Here is a 22494-nt window from a genome sequence, read left to right on the forward strand (position 1 = left end):
CTTAAAACACTCCTGAAAACCTTTTTAGATGCAAAGAAGAAGTGTGTGTGTGTGTGTGTGTGAGAGAGAGAGAGAGAGAGAGAGAGAGAGAGAGAGAGAGAGAGAAGGGATTGGTTCGATGTGTGGGTGGATAGATAATCAAAATGTAATTCATTCGATAATTCATAGGGTGTGTGCTTTGAGAATCTCGTTTAATTACATGTGTGTGTTGAGAAATTTTTTACTTTCTAGGTGTGTATTATAACCCCCAAGAAGTTAGCCTACTGGCAAGCTGAGCCCTGATACCTTAGGAAGGGTAGGTCAAGTACTCAAAATCCCATGAAGCAACCTTGGGGCCACCCTCTAGGGTTTGGTTGACCCTCGACTCAACCAATTGCACGTAAGACTTTTCGAGGGGGTAGTGCGTATGACCGTGAGATTAGTCTCACGCAAAGACGGGGATACTCACGATAAGCCAAAAAAAAAGGGTGTGTATTTTGTTAAGTAAGTGGATGCGTAGAGTATTTTTGGAGTGTGCAAATCGACGCTCCCAAAAATCATTCTTTTGAAAATGGTGAAAATGATTATAATCAAATTACACCAAGGGGAATTTACTAATTTCACAAAGTACAAGGGGTCTTAATTAGTTGTTCTATTTCCTAGGGACATATATTATTGAAAAACCTTCATTTTAAAGAAGCTGAGATAAACAATCTCCCTCTTCCTCAAACCAAAACCCTAAAACCCCTCTCTCTCTCTCTCGGACCACAGCTCGAGGAAATCAAAGTAAGTTCACATTCTAACTGATTAATCCTCTCCGCTATTAAAACCCTAAGAAGATACGCTCTTTTTATTCTTTTTTTTGTTTTGTTTTGTTTTAAATTTCCTTTAGTTTCTTAGCTAGATTGCATAGTTTGAAAAACCTTAGCTCATATGTGTATGTTTATGCTGAGAAATTTAAATTTTATTTTTACATGTATTTTACTTGTAAAAAACACGTTTATGGGGATTTTTTCTAAATGCGAAAATTATATATATGATATAGTAGTGTTGAATTGATGATAAAATGCCTGAAAGAGTGTCCATCATGGCATTAACAGTGAACCTCCCAAAAATAATACATACAAATTTCTTGTTTTAAGGTTCCATAAATTGGAGTAGAGTAATGCTAGTGGTACCCGTTGGGGCAATTTTTTTGTTTTGTGTGTGTGTGGACCTGTTCGTAAAATTAGATGTGGTACACTTTTCAAGGCTACCAATCTGTGAATATTTGGCCCACCTATTGGAGGACCCACACACTTACTAGATTCCCAAGACACGCTTACAATGGATAGATTTCTGACTTTGGCTACAAGCATTGTAATTAGATTTAGCTACTGTATATATGATCGTATATATCATATCATACCCTTTGGACACTAAGTACATAATACATTAGTTTATGATATGTATCGATATTTAATACTGTGTTTTAGATTGAAAGAATTTAGAACATAATGTTGTACCATGCCCTCAGGAGCGGAGCCAGGATTTTCTTGTAGTGGGGGCAAACTATGGTTAGTTGTATAGTTGAAGAACTTGAAGATTAATGGTTTTAGGGAGAAATTCAGAGGTTTTTGGTTAGAAGTTTAAGAAAATGATATTTAGGTCATTTCCAATTAGTATATGAGAAGGCCCGATCAAGAGGCAATGTCATCAACAAAAAATTGAAAAGGGGGGGGGGGGGATGGAGGGAGGTGAGGGTGTGGGGGCAAATGGGGAGAGACGTGAGGGAGTGGGGATAAATGGGGCATATAATTAGTTGGAAATATAGGGGTGTCTCAAAGTTCTGTGGGGGCAATTGCCCCCACCAGCTCCTCCCTTGCATACCCTAGTATTTGTTGATATAATTGGGAGAAGTATTAGTTTGTGTTGGGAGATCTCAGATTGATTTTTAAAAATGATAATAATAGAGAGATGCTATTGGCACCCCAACTTTTACTTATTACACCCTCAATTGAAAGTAAAGAAAATAAGTTAATGGTTGAGAACAAGTAAAAGTTGGTGTGCCAATAGAAGGTCTCTCTTTTTTTTGCTAGATTTTTATTTTTTTGGGTTTAGGATTTTATATGAGCCTAATCATGATTGTAAACAACCACTGAAATTGTTTGTTAGAGTGCTGTAATGTTTAGTAATGCAGAGATTATAATTTCAGCCAAACCTTTGTAATTTTTGAACTTTGAAGAGTGCGTTTTAATCTTAAATTTGGGTGTGATAAATAATTGAAGAAATTGGGGTGTAATAAATAAAAGTTGGGGTGCCAATAACAACTCTCTAATAATATGACGTTGCTATATTGCAGTGGATGTTGATTCACTTTTGGGCGACAATGACGAAATGATAGAGAATACTGTTGAAAGGGACATTCATGATGGACAAATGATAGAGAATTCTGCAATAAGTGTGGAGCCCATTCGTGTTGTTGAGGATGGTAGCGAAGTGATAGAAAATCCTAATGAAACAGGGTTGGTTTCAACATATGGAGGAGATGAAGATCTAGATCCATATGAAGGTATGGAGTTTGAATCTGAAGAGGCCGCCAAGGTATTCTATGATACTTATGCTAAACGTGTTGGTTTCATTATTCGTGTTAGCGCTTATTGCCGTTCAAAGATTGACGGGGCCGTTATATCACGACGACTTGTGTGTAACAAAGAGGGATTTAAGAAAGGGAAAGTTAAGAGGCCAATGGCAGTCACCAGGGAAGGTTGTAAAGCAATGATTAACATAAAGAGACAAAAACCTGGGAAATGGATTATTTCAAAATTTGAAAAGGACCACAATCATCCGTTATTGATATCCTCCAAGGTTCGCCGTGGTTCTCTTCAAAATAGATCTTCAGTGAGTTTTCTTACCTTAAAATCGTACAATGATGAAATTCTTATAGATTTCAATGATGCATTTTTTTATTATAAATTTTTTAATAATAATTTCTAACAATTATCTAATTACTAATGAGATATGCTTTATTTATATTTAAAATAAAAGGAAGGAAAAGACAAAAAAACAAATAATGAAAAATAAGAAAACAAAGATGTACATACTTCCAACTTGTTTGTTCGAAGAATTGATAGCATGTCTATCTTTACGAGTGTGGTCCCATCACTTTTGCTTTATTAATCAGGCAAAATAAATGTTGTGGAACCATGTCTAAAAATAGTCATCCTTGTAATTGTATTAAGAAGATCTCTCACTTTTCGTGATTTTCATGAAGCATTTAATGACAATATGCACCCACTATTGTTACTCAAATGCACTTAGTCTCTGTTTCTAAGCTAGTAGTTTATTTGTCTCTGAAAATCCCTCTCGTGTTCTAGTGTAGGTTTCTTGCTATGGTTTTGTGCTGATTGGGATCCTAGATAAGACCATAACTTTTTTCCATCTCGAATTTCGTTATTTTGATCTACATTCGAGTTTGGACTTCATCAATGTAGTCTTTGGATATCCACTTGTTCTCTTTGGTCCCAAAAGCAAATCAAGAGCTTTTGTATTGGTTCTCAAATAAATATTTCCCTAGGAACTACCCATCTATTGTCTTAAATAGCTTAAATAGCCCTTTGCAATAAAATTCATTGCCTTATTTAGCTTAAATAGCCCTTTGCAATAAAATCTATTGTCTTATTTAGCTTAAATAGCCCTTTGCAATAAAATCCATGTTTTATCCATCTAAAACGAGGGAGCTTTTGTGCATGCTGATATGGACATTTGAGACTTTCGTAGTCAATTTTGTACTTTGAGCTTTTGTGCATTCTAATTATTAAAAAAATATATATATATATACTTTGAAATGTTAACAGGTATGCCATTTTAAGTACATAATTGCAAAAAGTAGTTCCTTATGATTTGAGGTTATAACCTACATGTATTCTGTTCCTTTTTTTAAGCTTAATTAAAATACTATTTAGGTACAAAAAATAGATCATACATGTTATTAACTTTTTAATCAGTGAAATAAAAATTTATTAAGGAGTGAAGAGGAAATACATTGGGGCCTAGGAAGTAGGAACTAGTGATCGAGAGAATTCATTCGAGAACAAGGGAAAGACAATGAGACCAAAAACAAAACTATGGCTTGCTAGAAAGTTTCGCCCATTAAAATACAAAAACATCAAAATGAGAACCCTTAAAATCAACTTAGGAAGAAATCTAGGCATAAAGGACGGCTTGGGTTTTTAAGTTCGTCCCTTTTACGCTACAATGCTTGCCATATAATTGCATTCCTCCTTCCAAATAACCCATCAAAGAGAGAAGGGGAGAAGCTTCCATAAAAGGTTGCCTTTAGCTGTTAAGCCTTTGAATAAATCAAGAGCTCTCTTGGCGAACACCCAATGCCATCCCAAAAACTCAAAAAAATGTGTTCAAGATCTGTGGAAAGTGAGCAATGCAACAACGGATGATCAATCGATTTTTCCACTTTGTACGTAGACTATTAACATATTAAAATCCCATATTGATGACATGGGTGACCATGAGTGTTTTATCAAAGACCTCCATCCACACTAAGAAAGGCACCTTGGGAAGATTGGAGGATCTTCACACAACTTTGATTGAAAGTTGCCAACTGAATGTTGCAAGGTGCACATGGGGAGTGTATGATTTGATTGAGAATCTTATGTTCAAGCTCTATATCCACGCCTACCATCCTTTGTTACTTGCACTCCAAATTACCAATCATCTCCGACAGAACTGCCAAAAAGGTTCCATTTCCCAATCATCGAAATTTCTTTTAATTCCAAGATTCCTAGAGGTGCCGAATTCGTTCCCTTGCCTACTAACACCCAAAAAGCAAAGGGAAATTTAAACACAAAGAAGTATATCACCTCACCTAGGGACCTTCCCAAATCTCACTCTCAAGCAAATTCGTCTTTGAATACCTGATAACGTGGCTACAAGTCTACAACTAACCTGATAACAATTCAGATACTATCGAATATCTTTATCGCATTGGATCCTTATCAAATTTCATAACCTCAATCCAAAACCATATTGTACAGCTCCTTAACCAGATTGGAACATGGTTGATCAAAATTGATCCAATTTATTTTTGGATTAGGTCCTTTACTGAACCTCTAAACATCGATTTAGAACCTAGTAATTATAGGATTGGATCGAATTAAGATCCGATCTGTTCTACATATTTCCTTACCCACAAATGATGCCTTTCCAAACTCTTGGACCATTGGAGTTTATTGACCTTGGAAAACCAACTATTCTCAATAGAATGCACTTCGCTATCATGTACAATGTTCACAAATAAGATGATCTTAGCTATATTTCCACAATTACTTATGGAAATTTGCGTAAACGAACCTTGTCCTAATATACAATTAATACTTGTGGTCATTGTCTCTTTATGCCCACAAAAATGCCTCATAATTCCTCCAACCTTTTAGTTGCACTCATCGAGATGGAGAAGCCAAAAAAAAAATTGGAGACTTTTTTTTGGACAAATTTAGATAATTTCATTAAAAAAACGTTACTAGAGTGCGTGCTTTTTTTCTTATATTAGTGGTTGAAGACGGGTTTTGAACCTATGCCGTGGTATCAACATACAACTTTACCAATGTAGGACATATTTAGAGTGCTTTTTACTGTTGTGATTTTCCTCATTAGGATGATCTTTTGCATGATTTACAATTCCATTTCATTTCTTGGCTGACTTCTTGGTCTCAGAGTGATTAGAACGCGACATTAAAGGTCTATCTTAGTTTGTTTTGTGATTGTCTCAATTGAATATCTCGTTTTTTCAACTGATCAAGGCATACCTCAAGATTGAGATTTTAAAGCATTATTTTCATCTAACTTACTATTTTTCTTTTGAATCTCCCCATCATTGGGTCCCAATTGGCTTTCAATGTGTAGAAGGCAGAGGCACCCAATGGTGACTAAGGTAGGGTGATCAAAACATTACTATAGAAGCCAACTCAAAAAAATACACTAAACTAATTCCCAATCAAGGAACTGAAAATGAAGTTCTTTCCTTCAAAATCGAAGACCAAAATAAGATAAGAGCTTTACTTTTGATGATGACAATGTTCAAGGACTCATCCTTGATGTCGAAGATCCTCTTTTATCTCACTTTCCTCAAAAGACTGACACTACTCAAACAAAAGGAGCTTCCACAAAGTCTTCCTTTTGTGAGAAAACAAAATTGCTTGAATACCATCTTGAAAACAAAGCTTTTTACCACTTAGAATCGTCCATCTCATACTAAAGCTCACAAAAATTCCTTCGATACTATACGAACAAATAAACAATATATCATCAAGTGGTCCACTTCATTAGCCCTACACATGATGCACCCAAGCAACTTTCATAACTAGGCTAGTGCCAAATTTTAATGTCTGGATGCCCAAATTGACAAATAATCCAAATTAAAATTATGAAATTGCCCCTTTGATTTTCGAAACTTTCCTAAATGAGTTTTCTTGGGCTTTTGGGTCCATGGTTTCACTTAGTCCACACCATGGGGTGATTATTTTCCATCTTACTAAGGCAGTGTTTGTTTGCGCTATTTTTCAGTGCTTATTGCTGAAAAAAATTCAATTCAACACTTTTTGTTAAAATAGCGCTTTTGTTTACTTTATATTTTCAGCGCTTATTGCTGAAAATAAGTGAAAAAAATTCAGCACTATTTTGATGCTGAAAAAAAGTGTTGAAGCGGTAAGCACTTCGTTTTTCTGACACGGACAAGTATGCCCTTCATTTTTTTATACATGGACAAGTATGCCCTTATTCTTAAAAAGATATTACCTCTTATATCCCATGGATATAAACACCTCACAAATTGATAAATCCACACCATGGCTAAATTATTTTGTCTTATATGATTTAAAAGTTTTGGAATGAGTAGATTTTTGGTGAGGATGATCTCCTCATTAGTATATAAGCACTCCACAAATTAATAAACCCACACTATGGCTAAATTATTTTGTCTTATATGGGTTAAAAGTTTTGGAATAAGTTGATTTTTGATGAGGATGATCTCTACAATGAGGAGATCATCCTCACCAAAAATCAGCGCATCTTGAAACTTCTAACCCTATCAAAACAAGTTCTATAATTGTAAATCGTCCCTTTTTTTTTTTTTGAAAACTATTTTTGATGAGTTACAAGTTTCAAAAAGGACTGATTTTTGGTGAGGATGATCTCTAGACCATATAGACCATCCTCACTAAAAATTTGCTCATTCCAAAAACCTTAACCTATATAAAACAAAAAAAATTGGCTATGGTGTAGGTTGCCCTTATTAATTCATAGGGTGATTTTATAATTACACATCCTTCATTTCCATCGAAAATTATTCATCCAAAATTAAGTTATTTTAATGTTGATTTCAAATTTTTGCGACTTGTATGACATTATGATTTTTAATTTGAAATTTGTGGGCTTTTATAAATAGAACTTATTATTTATAAATTGAAGATTTGAGTATTATTTATTCTTTAAAAATGAATTGTATTTTAATTTTATAAGAAATAATATATTTTATTGTGTTTGATAAGAAATAGGCATTTGAAATATGCAAATAATGTATAATATGATTGTAAGGGTAACAAAGACAATTTACCAGCTTCAGCAATGTGTAACAAACATGATTTAGCATCTAAACAAACAACTTTTTCAGTACTTAAATTCAACGCTTATAAGTTTCAGAGCTTAATGCTATTCAGCACTTATTTTTTTCAATTTAATAAACAGCACCTAAGATTTTTGTAATGTGATTTTTGACTAAGGAAAATCTTGTTACCAGTTATGTTTAGAGTCGCCATCATGCAACTTTCAAAAATGGTGTTAATGGGCACCCGAAAAATATCTTCTTCGAAAATCGAATTTGGGAAGATTGTAGTGACTTTTTGATGGATATGGGTTGTGGTCTACCTAGTCTAGGTAAGGAGGTCTGGTTAGAGCCATTCTCTCCACCCTCAAGTGGTTACTTGGCTAATTTGCCCATTTTGAAAATATTTGAAAAGAAAGCAAAAAATAAAAATAAAATAAATTATGATGAGATGCATATTGAGGGTGAGTGTGTGCATGTGAGTGAAGCCATGTTCTCATACTACAGAGGCGTGTTGATGTGGGTGTGAGGCGTAGGGGATCATTTTATAGAGAAGGACATCCTTAGCAGGACTACATCATGGGCATGTATGCACAAGAGTAGTGTGATGTTAGCCTTGGGGTATAGGGACATTCCATTGGTGGAATTCCCATAGTACCATTGCCTTAGGATTCATGTATAGTTATGGTTAGAAATTTGGTGATTCACCCCATTGTGGGCAACACCTTTAATCATCATTGCCATTCATGGTGTATGTGTGTGAAGAGTATACATAATGATGAAGGTGATGAGATGGGGTTAGAGGGCTTCAACCCTCAACTTTTTGGTTAAACCACATTGCACGTTCCATGCATAAAGTTGAAGTTCAACTGCCGGTGGTGAGAGAGTATTTCATCACATCCTAAGGTTGCCTAAAAAAGAAAAGAGTGTGAGGGAGGTAGAAGAGGGAAGAGGGGAATGCAATAGGGGTGCACGTGGTTCGGATTTTGGCAAAATTGGAACCGAACCAAATGTGATCGGTTCTACAAATTTGTAACCGAACCAATTCAATTACCCTATAGAATTGAACCAATCCAAACCAACCTTGGTTCGTATTGGTTCGGATCGGATCTCGGTTTTCATACTTATTATTTTCAATAGTAAAATTAAAATAGTTAAAACTTAAAACTAAGCAAAATAAATATTAAACAAACCATCACGCATAGCAGATAACACGCATCAACATACTTATTATTTCAACATAACACAAAAATAAAAAACCCTTAGTCCGATCTTACATCGATCTACCTATGCACCAAAAATTACTGGAATTTATTTTAAAAAATGAAAATTCCATGAATATTTCAAGTGGGGGAGTGATCGATAGAGAAATTCTTATAATTCAAAGATCCATAATTAATGAAAAGGGAAAAATAAATAAATATTAGAATCATATTTAAATATGAGTGTGACACAAAACACTCATAAAATGAAATAGAAAGGAAGTTGAAATTCATTAGGAGAAAATCGTTATTTTTTTAAATCTATTGTTAAAGTATATAAAAATTAGTAAAAAAATAAAATAAATAAATAAATATATATATATATAGTATAGATACTTCGGATTGGTTCGGTTCTATTATAACCTTAATCCGAAACCGAACCAAATCAATCGGATTTTTTTTTTACAATCCGCATCTGAACCAAGTCATGCTCAATCCAAACCAATCCAATCCAAAAGGCTTTGGATTGGTTCGGTTCTCAGATTTACCCAATCTAATGTGCACCCCTAGAATGCAATACTTAAAGTAAACCTAATTTAACCCACCTTGGAAGTTAGCTTTTTTTGTTCTTTTTTTTACTTCCTTTAAAGCTTCAATAGAGATAGAAAAGTAAGAGTTGGAGGGATAAAGAGAATGCTAGAGAGTTGGAGTGAAGGGAAATTAGAGTAAGAAGAGATTTTAACATTACAATTCTAGTTAGAGTGTTAAGTAATTTCTAATTCTAGTAGCATTTGTTTTTGTTTTCTATTTCTAGGAGGATTTCTATTTCTAGTTCTTGCAGGATTTCTATTTTCTATTTCTAGCAAGATTTTTATTTCATAGTTACTTTAGGAGTACTATTCCTTATTAGTTTCTATTTTTGTTTAAATTCGTTTTTGTTATTTAGGCTATAATTAAAAGTGCTTAGAAGTGTTTAGATTAAGTTCTAATAGGTTTAAAAAGTTATTATGCTATACATAGATTAGGAAAGTTACTTATTAGTATTTTAGAAGGTTTCTAAGTTGTTATGAGGAAGTTATCTATATTAGGAGTTTCAAAAACAAAAATCAATTCAATACATAAGAATTCATTGAATAAATTTTGAATTTAGTTATTTCTCTTATTTCAATTTAATTATCTGATTTTTCATTCTTTTCCAAGTTTGAATCTATTGATTCGAACTGGTTTTGTGTGTTACATTGAACACAAATTCTCAATTCCTTTCGAATCTATTGATTCACATGTTTACGCTATGTAAAAAATGGTGTCCCAACTAAAGGGAGAAGCTCCATTTTTATAGAGTTTTGGAGCAAAATGGTCCAACCCTATAGGTATTGGAAACTTAAATGGGAATTTGCATGAAATGTTTTGGGGTTTTCTAGTTTTTGGAGGGTAAAAAAGGGAATTTGGCATGATCATTTACGATCAAGCCATTTGGTCAAGCCCATGTGAGCAATACCATCTAACATGATCTTAGTAGTATTTGACAAAATGTGGTGGTTGGTGAAAAGTGTTTTTGGGACCATGAATGAGGGAAAGTCGTAAGGAAAAGTGATGTGGTTTTGAGAGAGAGACATGTGGAAAGTTGGGCTTTGGTTCCTTCGTAAATATCTCAAAAAGTATGAGTAAATGTATATTTTCAAAATGGGTCCTCTTAGATAGTGACTTGGCAAAAAAGACCAAGTACATGTATGTTGATTTTTGTCTTTTGAGGGCAAAATAGTCCATTCCCATCTCTTTTGACAAATTTACAAGAGATCCAAACACCAAACACTTGCCTTACTGACTCTATATTCCAAGGAGGGTATTGTGGGAATTTATCATCAAAGAGTTGACCTTTCAATGGGCTTTAAGCATTGACCCACCAATGATGAGCTTTCATGGATATTGAGACATATGGAAAGTTGCCAAGTGGCATAGCTTTTGGGAGGGCTGATGATAGGATGTCAAGTGCTTTCTTTTGAAAAAGGCCAATGACCTATGGGCTAAATTGATCATTTTTGGGCTTTTCAAATTAGGTGGGCCAAAGCCCTCCCACTTTTCATTTGAGTTTTTTTGTGAAAGTTAAATGCTTCAAGGGCCAATGCTTCATTTGGGCTTTTTCTAAGAGTTAAATGCATCTCATCATTGCATCTTTTTGTTTTTTCTAATATTTTCAAAACGGCTAAGTTAAGAATGTAACCACCTTAGGGTGGAGAAAGTGGGGGTGCCTAACTCCTTCCCCATTATCTAACCAAACCTTCTTACGTAGACTTTAGGTAGATCACAACCATTATCCATCAAAATGTCTCTACAATCTTACTAAAATCGGTTCTCCAAAAAGACATTTTTTGGGTGCCCATTCACATCCTTTTCAAAAGTTTAATGTGGCAATTCCAAACATAAGTGGTAATGAGATTTTCCTTACTCAAAAGTCACGTTGCTACAAAGATATTTAAAATGACTGTTTTATTTTTATGGTTAAAATTCCATTTTACTTTTTTTATATACATTAAATGCTATTTTTTATAAGCGTTAAATACTATAATTTTCATGTCGGAGTATTACATATACATCATTAATCTTCGCTTAATTACAACCCTAAATTTTCATGTCGGGGTTCTACATATACTTCATTAATCTTCAAACAATTGCAACCCTTTTAGCTTCAATTTGTTATTGAAATCCTTTAAAGGTCAATATATCAAATGGGTCAGTGATTGAAACCCAAAGATAGTAGAGGTCTCAAACTTCCATTGGTAATTCTCAATCGTCAATTAAGGTTTGACCCTGTAGAATTGTGAGATGTGACCTTGAATTGACCTTTTAATTATTTTCTAGATTTTATATTTTGATTTATGTTGGATTGATCATTAATTGAGGTTTGACACTGTAGGATTGTGATTAGCCTTGAATTGACTTTTGAATAATTTTTTTGGATTTTCTATTTTGATTTATGTTAGTGTTGATTTATAATTCATGTTGTCTATATAATTAAATTTGGTATCAAATCCATCATTCTAGGGTTAGTTTTCACCATTCGGCATCACTATTTGTATGAAAGGTTCTTTGTCTTAATTATTATTATTATTTTTTTTTGATAAGTGAAAATTTCATTAGTAAGATAAAGAAAATGAGTTTGAACAGAGAAGAGAGAAAAAAGAAGAAAAAGAAAAACAAATACAAAAGAACCCCCCTAAGAAACTACAGAGAATAAAATGAATCCCAGTTGAATACCAAATCCTCAAATGAGACTCCAACGAAATCTTTACTCAGTTTAGACCAGAAATAAAGAAGCCCCAAGATCTCTAAAAACACGACTTGGGAAGTACTTTCCTTACCCTGAAACACCCTTTTATTTCTTTCTTTCCAAAGACCCCAACCAATGGTGGACGGGAGAATAATCCAAATGTGTCTTTTTCTATGGGAGAAAACATTGTATGGCCACCTTCAAAGATAGAAAAGAAAGCTTGAGGGAAAACCCAATCCTCTTGGAAGAGGAAATGATTGCAACCAAATTTCACGGGAGAAAGAGATTCCCCATCTCTCAAACATAGGGAGCAAAAATTTGGGCAAGTTCACCCACGGGATATCGAGTTATCCAAGGTTAGAATCCTTCCTTAAGGAGGCCAGCAACATGAAAAAAGAAACCTTTGATGGGACAAGGGCGGACCAAATAATATTTTTCCAAGAACGACACATCAAAAGAGGGAAGTAAGGATTTGTATAATGAACAAACGAAAATCTCGTCCTTGCTATTGGACCATTCCATTTTGTCCCGACTCTTGATCATTAACCTTGAACTGGTAAGAATTTAGGAGAGTAGAAGAGATATCACCTTGGTTAACTCTCTGTCGTTAAAATTTCTCCTGAAACAAAAAATTCCAAGAAAAGGAGCTCCCGTTGTGAATCAAACAATGCTGCACCAAATAGTTCCTTTTCAGAGAACAAGCCGAATTACCGCACCAGTTGTCCTCCTAGAACTTAACCTTGTTCCTTTTTCCCACTCTGAAACTAACCCCCCTGTCAAATTGTTTGGTTATCTTGAGAGTTCCCTTCCACACGGTACAACTGTAAGTGCCTTTTGCCCCTCTGGTATCCCAGCCATGCCTCTTCTCCTTATATTTTACCTGAACTACCTTCCTCCACAAACTCCCCCTTTCTTCCCCAAAGAGCCAAATCATTTTACCTAATTGAGCTCTATTTGTTAACCTTAGTCCTCTAATCCCCAAACCTCCATTTTTCTTTGGCCTGCAAATCAATTTCTAGTTCACCAAATGCTTCTTTCTTCCCCCATTCACAACATTCCATAAGAAATCCTTCATGATTTTTTCAATCCCGACCTCCATAGACTTTGGCATTGAGAATAAGGAAAGAAAGTAAATTGGAATGCTAGTTAGAGTTCTTTTGATCAATGTTACCTTCCCCCATTAAAAAATATATATAGCTTTCCACGTGCTCAACCTCTTCTCCATTCTATCCCTTCTCAAATATTCTTGGTACAATACAGGGCTCCTAAGGGCAAACCCAAATAAGAAGATGGAGGGGTATCACAACTACAACCAAAGTGGTCTTCGGGACATGAAGATCAAGCACTTGCCCCACTCCAAAGAATGTTATGAGAAATCGCATAACTTGTTTTCTTATGGACTGTGAACTTTGCATGTTCGTTTAGATTGAAGTTGGTGACATAGAACATGGGTAAACCGCATGGTAATTACTCTCATTTTTATTGGGTTTTAGAATTCCAGTTGTATTTTACGTTATGCTATTATTATATAATTTGCGAATGGTTTTCTAAGTTCATATTATATACCACACTAGATCCAATTAACACTAGTAAACTCTGCATTCTCTAGTTCTCTCCACACATTTTCGGGAGGGAGTAACCACAGTTCCTAGTAGATAGTGGGCGAGGATAAGGGCTTGGAGTTGAATCTGTTAGAAGATGGAGTTTCATTAGTGGATTACAATTAATGCAGTTCTCATCACTCTATTTTATGGCAACATTTTGTGTCAAGGAGTGCTTGTATGCACCAATGTCACCACGCTTCTCTTGTTGGTTTCAAGTGACCCCAAAGATTACGCAATTTGGAGAAGAAGAATTGGTGCATTATGGTTGAAATACTAGTAGGGCATACTTCAATTATTAGTCTTGATTTCTTTAAGGGTTGAAAAAAACTGAGTTTCACCTCACCCAGTCAAAAGGGTTTACATTTTCCCCAATGAAGAATTGGTTTGATACAAAATTAGAATAGTATTTCTCTCTTAGTTCAATTTGAACTTGAAGAGAGAGATTGGAAAAATGTGTCACAATGAAGTTTTAGAATATGTAATGGGACATGATTATCTATGATCTAAATCACATCTTGTTATAGAAGAAGAATGTCATTGATTTCTCTATTTGATTCTAGTATTCAAACAATTGAATAGGGAGAATACTGGTAAGTTAAAGTTATTGAATTTAGTGGGATAATATCTCAAAAAAAAAGAAAAAGAAAAAAAAGAACACAATTTCTTTAAATGGCATTAAGCAAAAAAGATGCAATTTGCAGCTCTCACGTTGAGGGAATCTTGTTTTATTCTGTGGAGATGGTCATATGGAGTCAGCCTTAAAACTTTAACAAGTTGTGAAGAAAATAATTATGTTTATAACACTTCAGTTAACATGAAAGTTAAATTTTTCGGAGCCAAATTTATCCTTCTATTTTCTATAGCCATACTTTTTGTCTTAAACTCTTGAATGATTTAGTTGGTGCTGTTATAAAGCTGAATGTGTTATGGACAGACATTAATAGGGTGCACTTTTACGGTGGTATTACTAATTTTGTTTGGTTCACGTTCTTTGCAAATAAGTTTTTGCCACTTTTAATGGCTGTAGGCTTTAGGGTTGTTTCAAGTTTGCTTTTATTAGAGGTGGAATAGTCTCCTCATTTTTAGATTAATGGTAGGACTATGGTTTTAGGTATGAAAGGTTTAGATTGTGTAAGAACTTTTAGGTTTAGATTGCATGTGTGGCATATGCAAGCACCCATTTTTTTTTCTTCTATTATTATTATTATTATTATTTTTGGAATATTGTTTGGATTCCTTTTAGAGAAGAGTGATATGTTTTCATTTCTATGTTTGGTATAACAAACCAATTAATCAATGGTTGTATTATTTCTCACTGAGCATTAAAAAAAAATTGTGCAAAAGCACAAAATGCGGCTTCGTGTGTGGATCCCAATAATTTTTAGGTATTTGAGGAGAATTTAAAAGTGTAGTATCCATTGTGGTGTCTATTGCATTTACGATTGGGACAATTTGGTCAAATGAATCAATTAAGTCACTACATCCCAATAACGATTTTATGTAACTTTTCTTCTCATTCTTTGCTTCTATTTTTCTAAATATTTAAGATTCTAGGGTCTTGATTGTTCCTTGAATAGTCATCCAAATCATACAAGGTTTGTGGCTTTTACTAGGGAGTTCAAGCTCTACAATTTGGTACCATTCAAGGCATGTTTCTGCCACGTTCTTAGTTATGTCAGTTGGTCATGCAGTTGGCATTAACAAGGATGTGCTGTTGACCTAGATTGGGGTCGGTATGGTTTGGATCACATTTACAGTTTCTTCTTAGATTTACAGTTTGTTTGTCATAGGGATATCATTCATTGGTCCATTGTGCATCTCTTGTTGGTTCGGTGCTACTTGCCAAAATAAGAAACAAGCTATATTTCAAGGTTTTATTGATCTTCTACTTCAGTTAATGGTTTTTAATGCTTAATATCAGATGTTCTGGTGCATTATCACTTCATGCATAGTAGGGTTTGGAGAAGTGACACCATTATTTGATATTTTTCGTGTTCGACTAGTGGATGCATCTGTTTTCCATCTCAACTACCAACCGATTCTCACAGTACCTCTTAACTTGGTTTCCTGTAGCATAACGGAATTGACACTCTACTTCCTAATCATGATGTTTTTTTAGTAGTCTTCTATCCCAATTACCCAAGCCTCTAAGCATTTTCAGACTTTTTTTTAATCTTCTTTTTGGTTACATAACTTTTCCATCGTTTACCACTACTTATTGAAATACACCCTCCAAAATTAAAATGAGTAACTAAAAATTGAACCTCCTTATAAAGTTTTAGAGACTTACTAGGATTAGTTTCTATAGATGCAATTTTATTTTTTTTGTGCATCCACCTCAAGATCCCAATCCCGATCAAGACCTCCCACGCAAATTATACAAATAATACCAAAAGGAGAGAACATGAGAGATTTTACTTGGTTCGGTTGAGGTGCTTGCATTCACAGGTTCGGGGAGCCATTCCACTATAATTTGTATTCCAATATTACATGATTTCATATAGCCCTATGGCTACCCACTTTCCACCTCCCCTTTTCCCCAGATCCCTCTCCCCCACCTTTTTACAATAGTTTTTGGTCCTTTAAATAGATCAAATCCCTAAACCTTGGAAAGGAAACCAAATCCTAATTAGATTACAACTGTCAAATCCATCTTTATCCAAATACATTATTTATCCAAATGGGAAGTATCCTCCCATATTGGGATTCTTTTCTGATTAGATAGGATCCAATCCTTATAATACCATGTGTATTTTTCGGGATACATGTTGATTGGTGCGACATGAACGATCCAGATGGGAGTGGATTATCTCTCCACAGTGACCACCATTCGCAAGGTGTTAGCTCAACCTTCGATTCCTCCCCCTTCACTCCAATGGGTTGTATTTTGACCATGGTAAATTCTGGAACAATTCATGAACAGTATACATACTTGTATGAAGAAATAAGAAACTGTACAAACTTGCAAACTAATGAACTCTAATGAATAATTCATTTTCAAACGAGTTAAACAAATAACTTGCCAAAAATCTCATATTCTTGCTACATTGATCATCGTTCTCCAACAAATCATTTTTCAACTGATTGTGGTCCTTTTTCATCCCTCCATTGTTAAAAGATTTGTCAGCTTTTTCAGTGACAATAGTCTTCAAAGTGATTCTGTTTTTACATCTACGGATTTCTGCAATCTTCACGGTGCATGATGGTGTTCTTTTGTTTGAAAGAATGTAATATATGTTAGGGGAGTGTAGTTTAATAGGAGTTATGATGGAACATTATCAGTCAATCTCTAAAGTGGAAAGGACACCAAGCCCAAGGATAAAGGACCAAAGCATATTTGTGAGGGTAATTTTGTTTAAGGTTATCTTTTATATCTGTCCAAGCATGAAATGTTTGACATTCATGTGGACTTGAGGTGGTGGTATGTAGAATCTTATTAAAATGCGCTCATGTATCATGACACTTAATTTTTGTTTTTTTAGTTTGTTAAACAGTTCGATGTTTTTAATGATTGGTTTCTCTACATTTCCTTAAGAGAGCTGTTATTGACACCCCAACTTTTACTTATTACACCCCCAGTTTAAAAATTAAAAAAAAGTGATTGTTTGAAAGGGTGTTATAATATTTTGTGATGTTGAGATTATAATTTGAGTCTTTAATTAGGGTGTGATACATAATTTTAGAAATTGGGGTGTAATAAGTGAAAGTTGGAGTGCCAATATAAACTAAACTCTCTTGTCCAAAATGAGGCAATTTTTCATTTACAAATATTCGTTTTAATACCAATTTTTATTTTTGTTGGGTTTGTAGGAGGATGCAAAGAAAATTCGGGAACTGTCGTGTGCATTGCATCGTGCAAACAGACGGTGTGCAGTATATCGAGAACATCTCGAAATGATTCTAAAAGATATTGAGGAACACACATACCACTTATCCGAAAAAGTTGAAAACGTAGTTCATAGTATAAGAGAGCTTGAGTTGGAGTCTGAGGAAGAAGAAGAAGCACATTCACATCATAGGTAACATCAGTAGTCTTATTATTAGCTTGATTTGTAGGTCTTTAAATCTCTTTTTGGGTCTTTCTTCCTCTCTTTTTTTTTTTCACTCAAATTCAAAGGTGGCTAAACTCTTAACGTGTTGTATGTGTAGTGTGGTGTTGTATATTGATATTATTCATTATAGTTGAACTTGATTACTGTTTTATCGTGATCGGATGGTCCATAATTGTGGTAACTAGTATAGTGGGTAGGGCTGTCAATGGACCGGATTAGGGTTTGGGACCAATCAAGTAAGAATTGGACTGATCCTTTGTTGAATCAAGTTTTTAATTGGATCTCAATATTAAGATCCTATGTGATCCGATAACAATTGGATGAGGTCCGGATTAGGTCACATTACATCTGTTTTGATATTTATAAATAAAATACATAAATAGTTAACGGATGTGGCAAGGGCACAGAACCATAGATCGTTTTCCTCGTGTATCCCAAAGAAAGCGATCTATGTTTTTGTGCCCTAGCCACATCAGCCGAGTATTGATTGAGGGGAAAAAAAATTGAGTTAGAAAATCACAACTTAAACAGTTATGGTATATCACCATTTTAAAAAAGAAAAACGTTATGGTCTACTGACGTGGGGTTGGGATCTGTTGACTCACGAGAAACATATGATCCCAAAAGATTTATGTGTATGTTGATAATACACGTTTTGGAGATATTTATCCCGAAGATAAATCTCAACCATTCGATTTTGCTTTTAAAAAAGTTGGGATCATGTGTTGTGACCCATATTGGTCCTGTAAAAAAAAAAAAATCATGCCATGTGGCAAGCATTGAGACAGAGAGTTTTGTCATGTAATTCACATTCTTTCTCTTGACCAACTATTTCACGGTCCTATAAAATATCATGTCATGTGGCAAACATTGAGACCAGGAGGTTCGTCGTGTAATTCACGTTCTTTCTCTTGACCTACCATTTCTAGTAGGTTGATGGGGTAATAATCTCTCTCTCTTTCTTGGTTCGACAACTAAAAAACGTAGTCAACATCCCATGGGTTAAAAGTTTTGTAAGGAGTTGATTTTTTGTGAGTATAATCTATATCAAGAGGAGATCATAAGTTTATATTTGAAGAAATGTAAATTGTCAATTTTATCATTAATTTATAAATCACTTTTGATAGGATATGAAGTTTTAGAATGGACTTGTGAGGATAATCTCCTCATCATAGAGATCCTCCTCACAAAAGATCAGTACATTTCAAAAAGCATGGACAACTCTAATAAGGGACAAATGAGTTGCACACCACCCATTACTAATTGCACTCCATCACTTAAAAATTTCCCTTTACACTCCATTTGGATGATTACATGTCAAAAATAGTTTTTTTTTTCTTTTTTTAATTTTGCACTCCTTTTATAAAAAAAGAAAAAATTAAAAATTCTTCTTCCTCAATTATCTCCACATATTCGTATTATTTTTCTAAATAGAGATTAAAAAGTCAATACCATGAGTTAAAGCCAAAGAGAACACAGGTAAAACCAATCACAAAGCATGAGCAAAGAATATAAAGCTACAAATTAAAATAAATGTTGAACCCTAACTAAGAGGTTACCTATTGGTTTGCAATCAATCATTAGTGGTGTGCAACAAGTTGATCCCTCTCCGATAACAGAAAAAAAAAAAAAAAATTCTAGTTGAAAGTTTTAACTAAGAAATAGAAGTAGAGAATGGTGGAAGAAGATAATGAAAAGCAAATATGAGTACTCTTTTTATTATAAGGACTTGACTCTGGTCCCTTTGTCTTCTTAGCAATCTTGTTGAATCAAGAATCATGTTCATCACCTTAAACAATCTCTTTGACCTCTATATAAAAATAGGTTACAAAACTCATTTTCAACGCATTATAAAAAATAAAATAAAATTATATTTCATTATAATTTTCATTTTTAGTTTTGAAATCACAGTTCTCTCTTCTTGTTATTGGACACACAAATCTTATTGTTTCAATCTTTTCCCACAAATAGTAAGGGATCATAAATTAATTGGCAAATTTTGGCGTTCTTCCCAATATTAATAACTTTTGTGGCTATTATTGTGTCAATTAACTTCATAAGTGCAAGGCCAAGAAGCCTGGACAGTCCATGGTTTTAAAACTCGGTTTTGCATCTCATCTCGTCCAGGTCTGATATCAGTCATGTTGAATGAGTTATCCAATACACTTGAGACGTCTCATTCAAAAAATCAAAAAGTTGAACGTGAGACTTTAAATCTCAGTCAAAAAAGTGATTTGTGAGTTGGTTTCGTTCAGCTTCGATACCAAGTTAACTCAGGCTCGGACGAGTTTTAAAAGCATGGGACAGTCGGGTCTATTATATTGTTGGACAAAAATTAACTAATAAAAGGAAATAACAATGGGTTAGTTTGAAAACACAAAAATCATCACCAATCAATATTATATTACAGATTTTTTAAACTATAAAAACCCACATTGAAATCTTTGGTAATTGAAGATCCAGTCTTCATGCCTATGATGAAAAAATCACCATTGGTGCAAAGAAGGAAGGCTTGACTGTCGGTCTATGTAATTTGACAATAAAAAATTATATATATATATGTTGGAAAATATCAACCCCACAAACAAACATATTGTGTTCTTTGATAACTGGAGACCATAATAATCTTCGATCTGAGACCATAGGTGCAGAGAAGGAAGCCTGCACTCTGGGTTAATGTGATTTGAAAAGAAGAAGAAGAAATGAAACATGGAAAAAATCAAAATTGGACTATTGAAAATACCAAAATCATCACCAAATCAATAGTACAATTTTTTGAAAATATAAAAGCCACAAACAACAGACCATATTGAAATTTTTTTTGATAAATTAAAAATCACCCTCAACCCAAAAATATTTACAACCTACAAACCCATTCAACTCAAGGCAGCAAATCCACCCCCTCTCATCATTTGCTTGAACTCCTTGAAATTCACCATCCCATCACCATCCACATCCACCTTCCTTATCATTCTCTTGCAATCCTCTGCTGTCCTCCCTTGTTTAAGCCCCAACGACGCTAATACCGATCTTAATTCTTCGACGGTGATAAACCCATCTCCATTTTGATCGAAAACATTGAACGCCTCCCTCATGTCCTCCTCCTCGTCACGTTCATCCATAATTGTTTGATATAATGCACCAAATTCCTCGATATCCACACACCCATCTCCGTTGACATCAATCTTTTCAATCATTTGAATTAGATCCTTATCAGGGATAAAAATTCCCAAATTATCTAACGAATCGCTTAATTCTTTTTTAGTAATTCGACCGTCACCATTACGATCGAACATTTGAAAAACCCGTTTAAGCTCTATAGGATCCATTTTCGATGACAATAACAACGACGATGATAATGATGATGATACTTTAGATTCTACAACAACATGAGATTTTTTGGGGATAAAAAATGAGGGGAGAATTGACCTAAGTTTCTTGGGGAGCAAATAGAGGAGGATTGAGTTAAGGAGGTTGTAAAGAAGGATTAATCTAAGAAAAATGGTTGGCATGGAGGGCTATAAGACTAAATTTGTATGTGGTGGGAAATTATTAGGGTTGTTGAGAGAAAAGTGGAGAAGGGAAGAGTGCCTTAAAAAGGGTGTCTTCTTGGGGCAATTAATCAATTATGGGATTTTAAAGCTGTCAAAAGCGCGTTGCGTCATTAGGGTTATTATTAGTTTAAAAAACGCGTTGTTTCTTGGAGTCGAATCTAAAAGCCGTTATTTATGAGATTTCAGATCCTGTACACCCGGTAGTATGTTAACTATCCAGCTATCTATTATCTAAATATAAATCTAAATTTCCCTTATGTGTGTCATGTGGTGTAATATTTATTGATCCCACTGACTTAACATGTATTATTATTTTTATAGAAATACTTGCTATAAAACAACTTAATTAGGGAGTTTTAGGCAATGGTTCAAAAATAATTTTGTTTGATCCATTTATATTTATTTAGGGTTGTCAACGGATATTTATCGGTTCGGATACAGTAATATCTGAATCTGACTCTGAAAATTTTATCTAATATTCGAATTCAAATCCGATTATCCTATCGGATAATATTCGTTTAGAATTTGAATAATTTGTATATTAAAAAAAATAATATATACTATATTATCCTATTATATATTATACTATGTATATAATAAATAAATAAAATAAAATAAAATAATATATACTATATTATTTATATAAAAATAAATAAAATAAAATAAAATATATTATATATTATTTCGAATCGGATATTATCGACTTCGAAATGTTAATATCCGAATCTGTATCTGATAAATATATAAAATTATCTGAATTTGAATTCGAATTTTTGACTATTCATTGACACCCTTATTTTTTTTTAATAAATAAATATGTATATATACTTTTCTTCGAAATTATCATCATTTATTTTATATATATATATATATATATATATATATATATATAAAGTCTCACAAAAATTGTTGGTTTGCTACTCGAATTGATCTTTTTAAGAATTCTAATTAGACTTGATTGAACCATCGGTTTGATCTCTTAATTCACTACTTGAATTGATTTGTTAAGAATTCAACTCTGATCGATCGACCATTTGTTTGGTTTGATTTTTAAAACATTGCTTTGAGACATTCATCATAGTTTGAGGCCCAAGATTATGATTGAATATTTTATCATCATATAAAGAAATCATTAATCACCCTTAATTTTAGTGAATAAGTCTTGAGTGAAAAATGAGTGCCACTTGTGATGTAAAAGAGGTGTGGAGTTTGATAGCTATGATACTATGGGTAATACA

General features: G+C 33.9%; 2 protein-coding genes across 2 annotated transcripts; one reads left to right on the forward strand and one right to left on the reverse strand.

Annotated features, from left to right (window-relative positions):
• The first annotated feature begins 646 nt into the window (after nucleotides 1-646).
• On the forward strand, nucleotides 647-17853 carry LOC147382311 (putative protein FAR1-RELATED SEQUENCE 10). Its single transcript, XM_086427614.1, has 3 exons — nucleotides 647-765; nucleotides 2321-2859; nucleotides 17461-17853. Coding segments are annotated over exons 1-3 (753 nt in total). The 5' UTR covers nucleotides 647-764; the 3' UTR covers nucleotides 17674-17853.
• Nucleotides 17854-20412: 2559 nt separating this feature from the next.
• Nucleotides 20413-21321, reverse strand: LOC147382312 (Calcium-binding EF-hand family protein). Its single transcript, XM_086427615.1, has one exon. It carries the CDS (start codon nucleotides 21212-21214, stop codon nucleotides 20579-20581), a length of 636 nt encoding a protein of 211 aa, XP_086283741.1. The 5' UTR covers nucleotides 21215-21321; the 3' UTR covers nucleotides 20413-20578.
• Between the last annotated feature and the right edge of the window lie 1173 nt (nucleotides 21322-22494).

The sequence above is a fragment of the Akebia trifoliata genome, chromosome 16, assembly GCF_017979445.1.
Source record: "Akebia trifoliata isolate Shusen 1 chromosome 16, ASM1797944v1, whole genome shotgun sequence".
Classification (NCBI taxonomy): Eukaryota; Viridiplantae; Streptophyta; class Magnoliopsida; order Ranunculales; family Lardizabalaceae; genus Akebia; species Akebia trifoliata.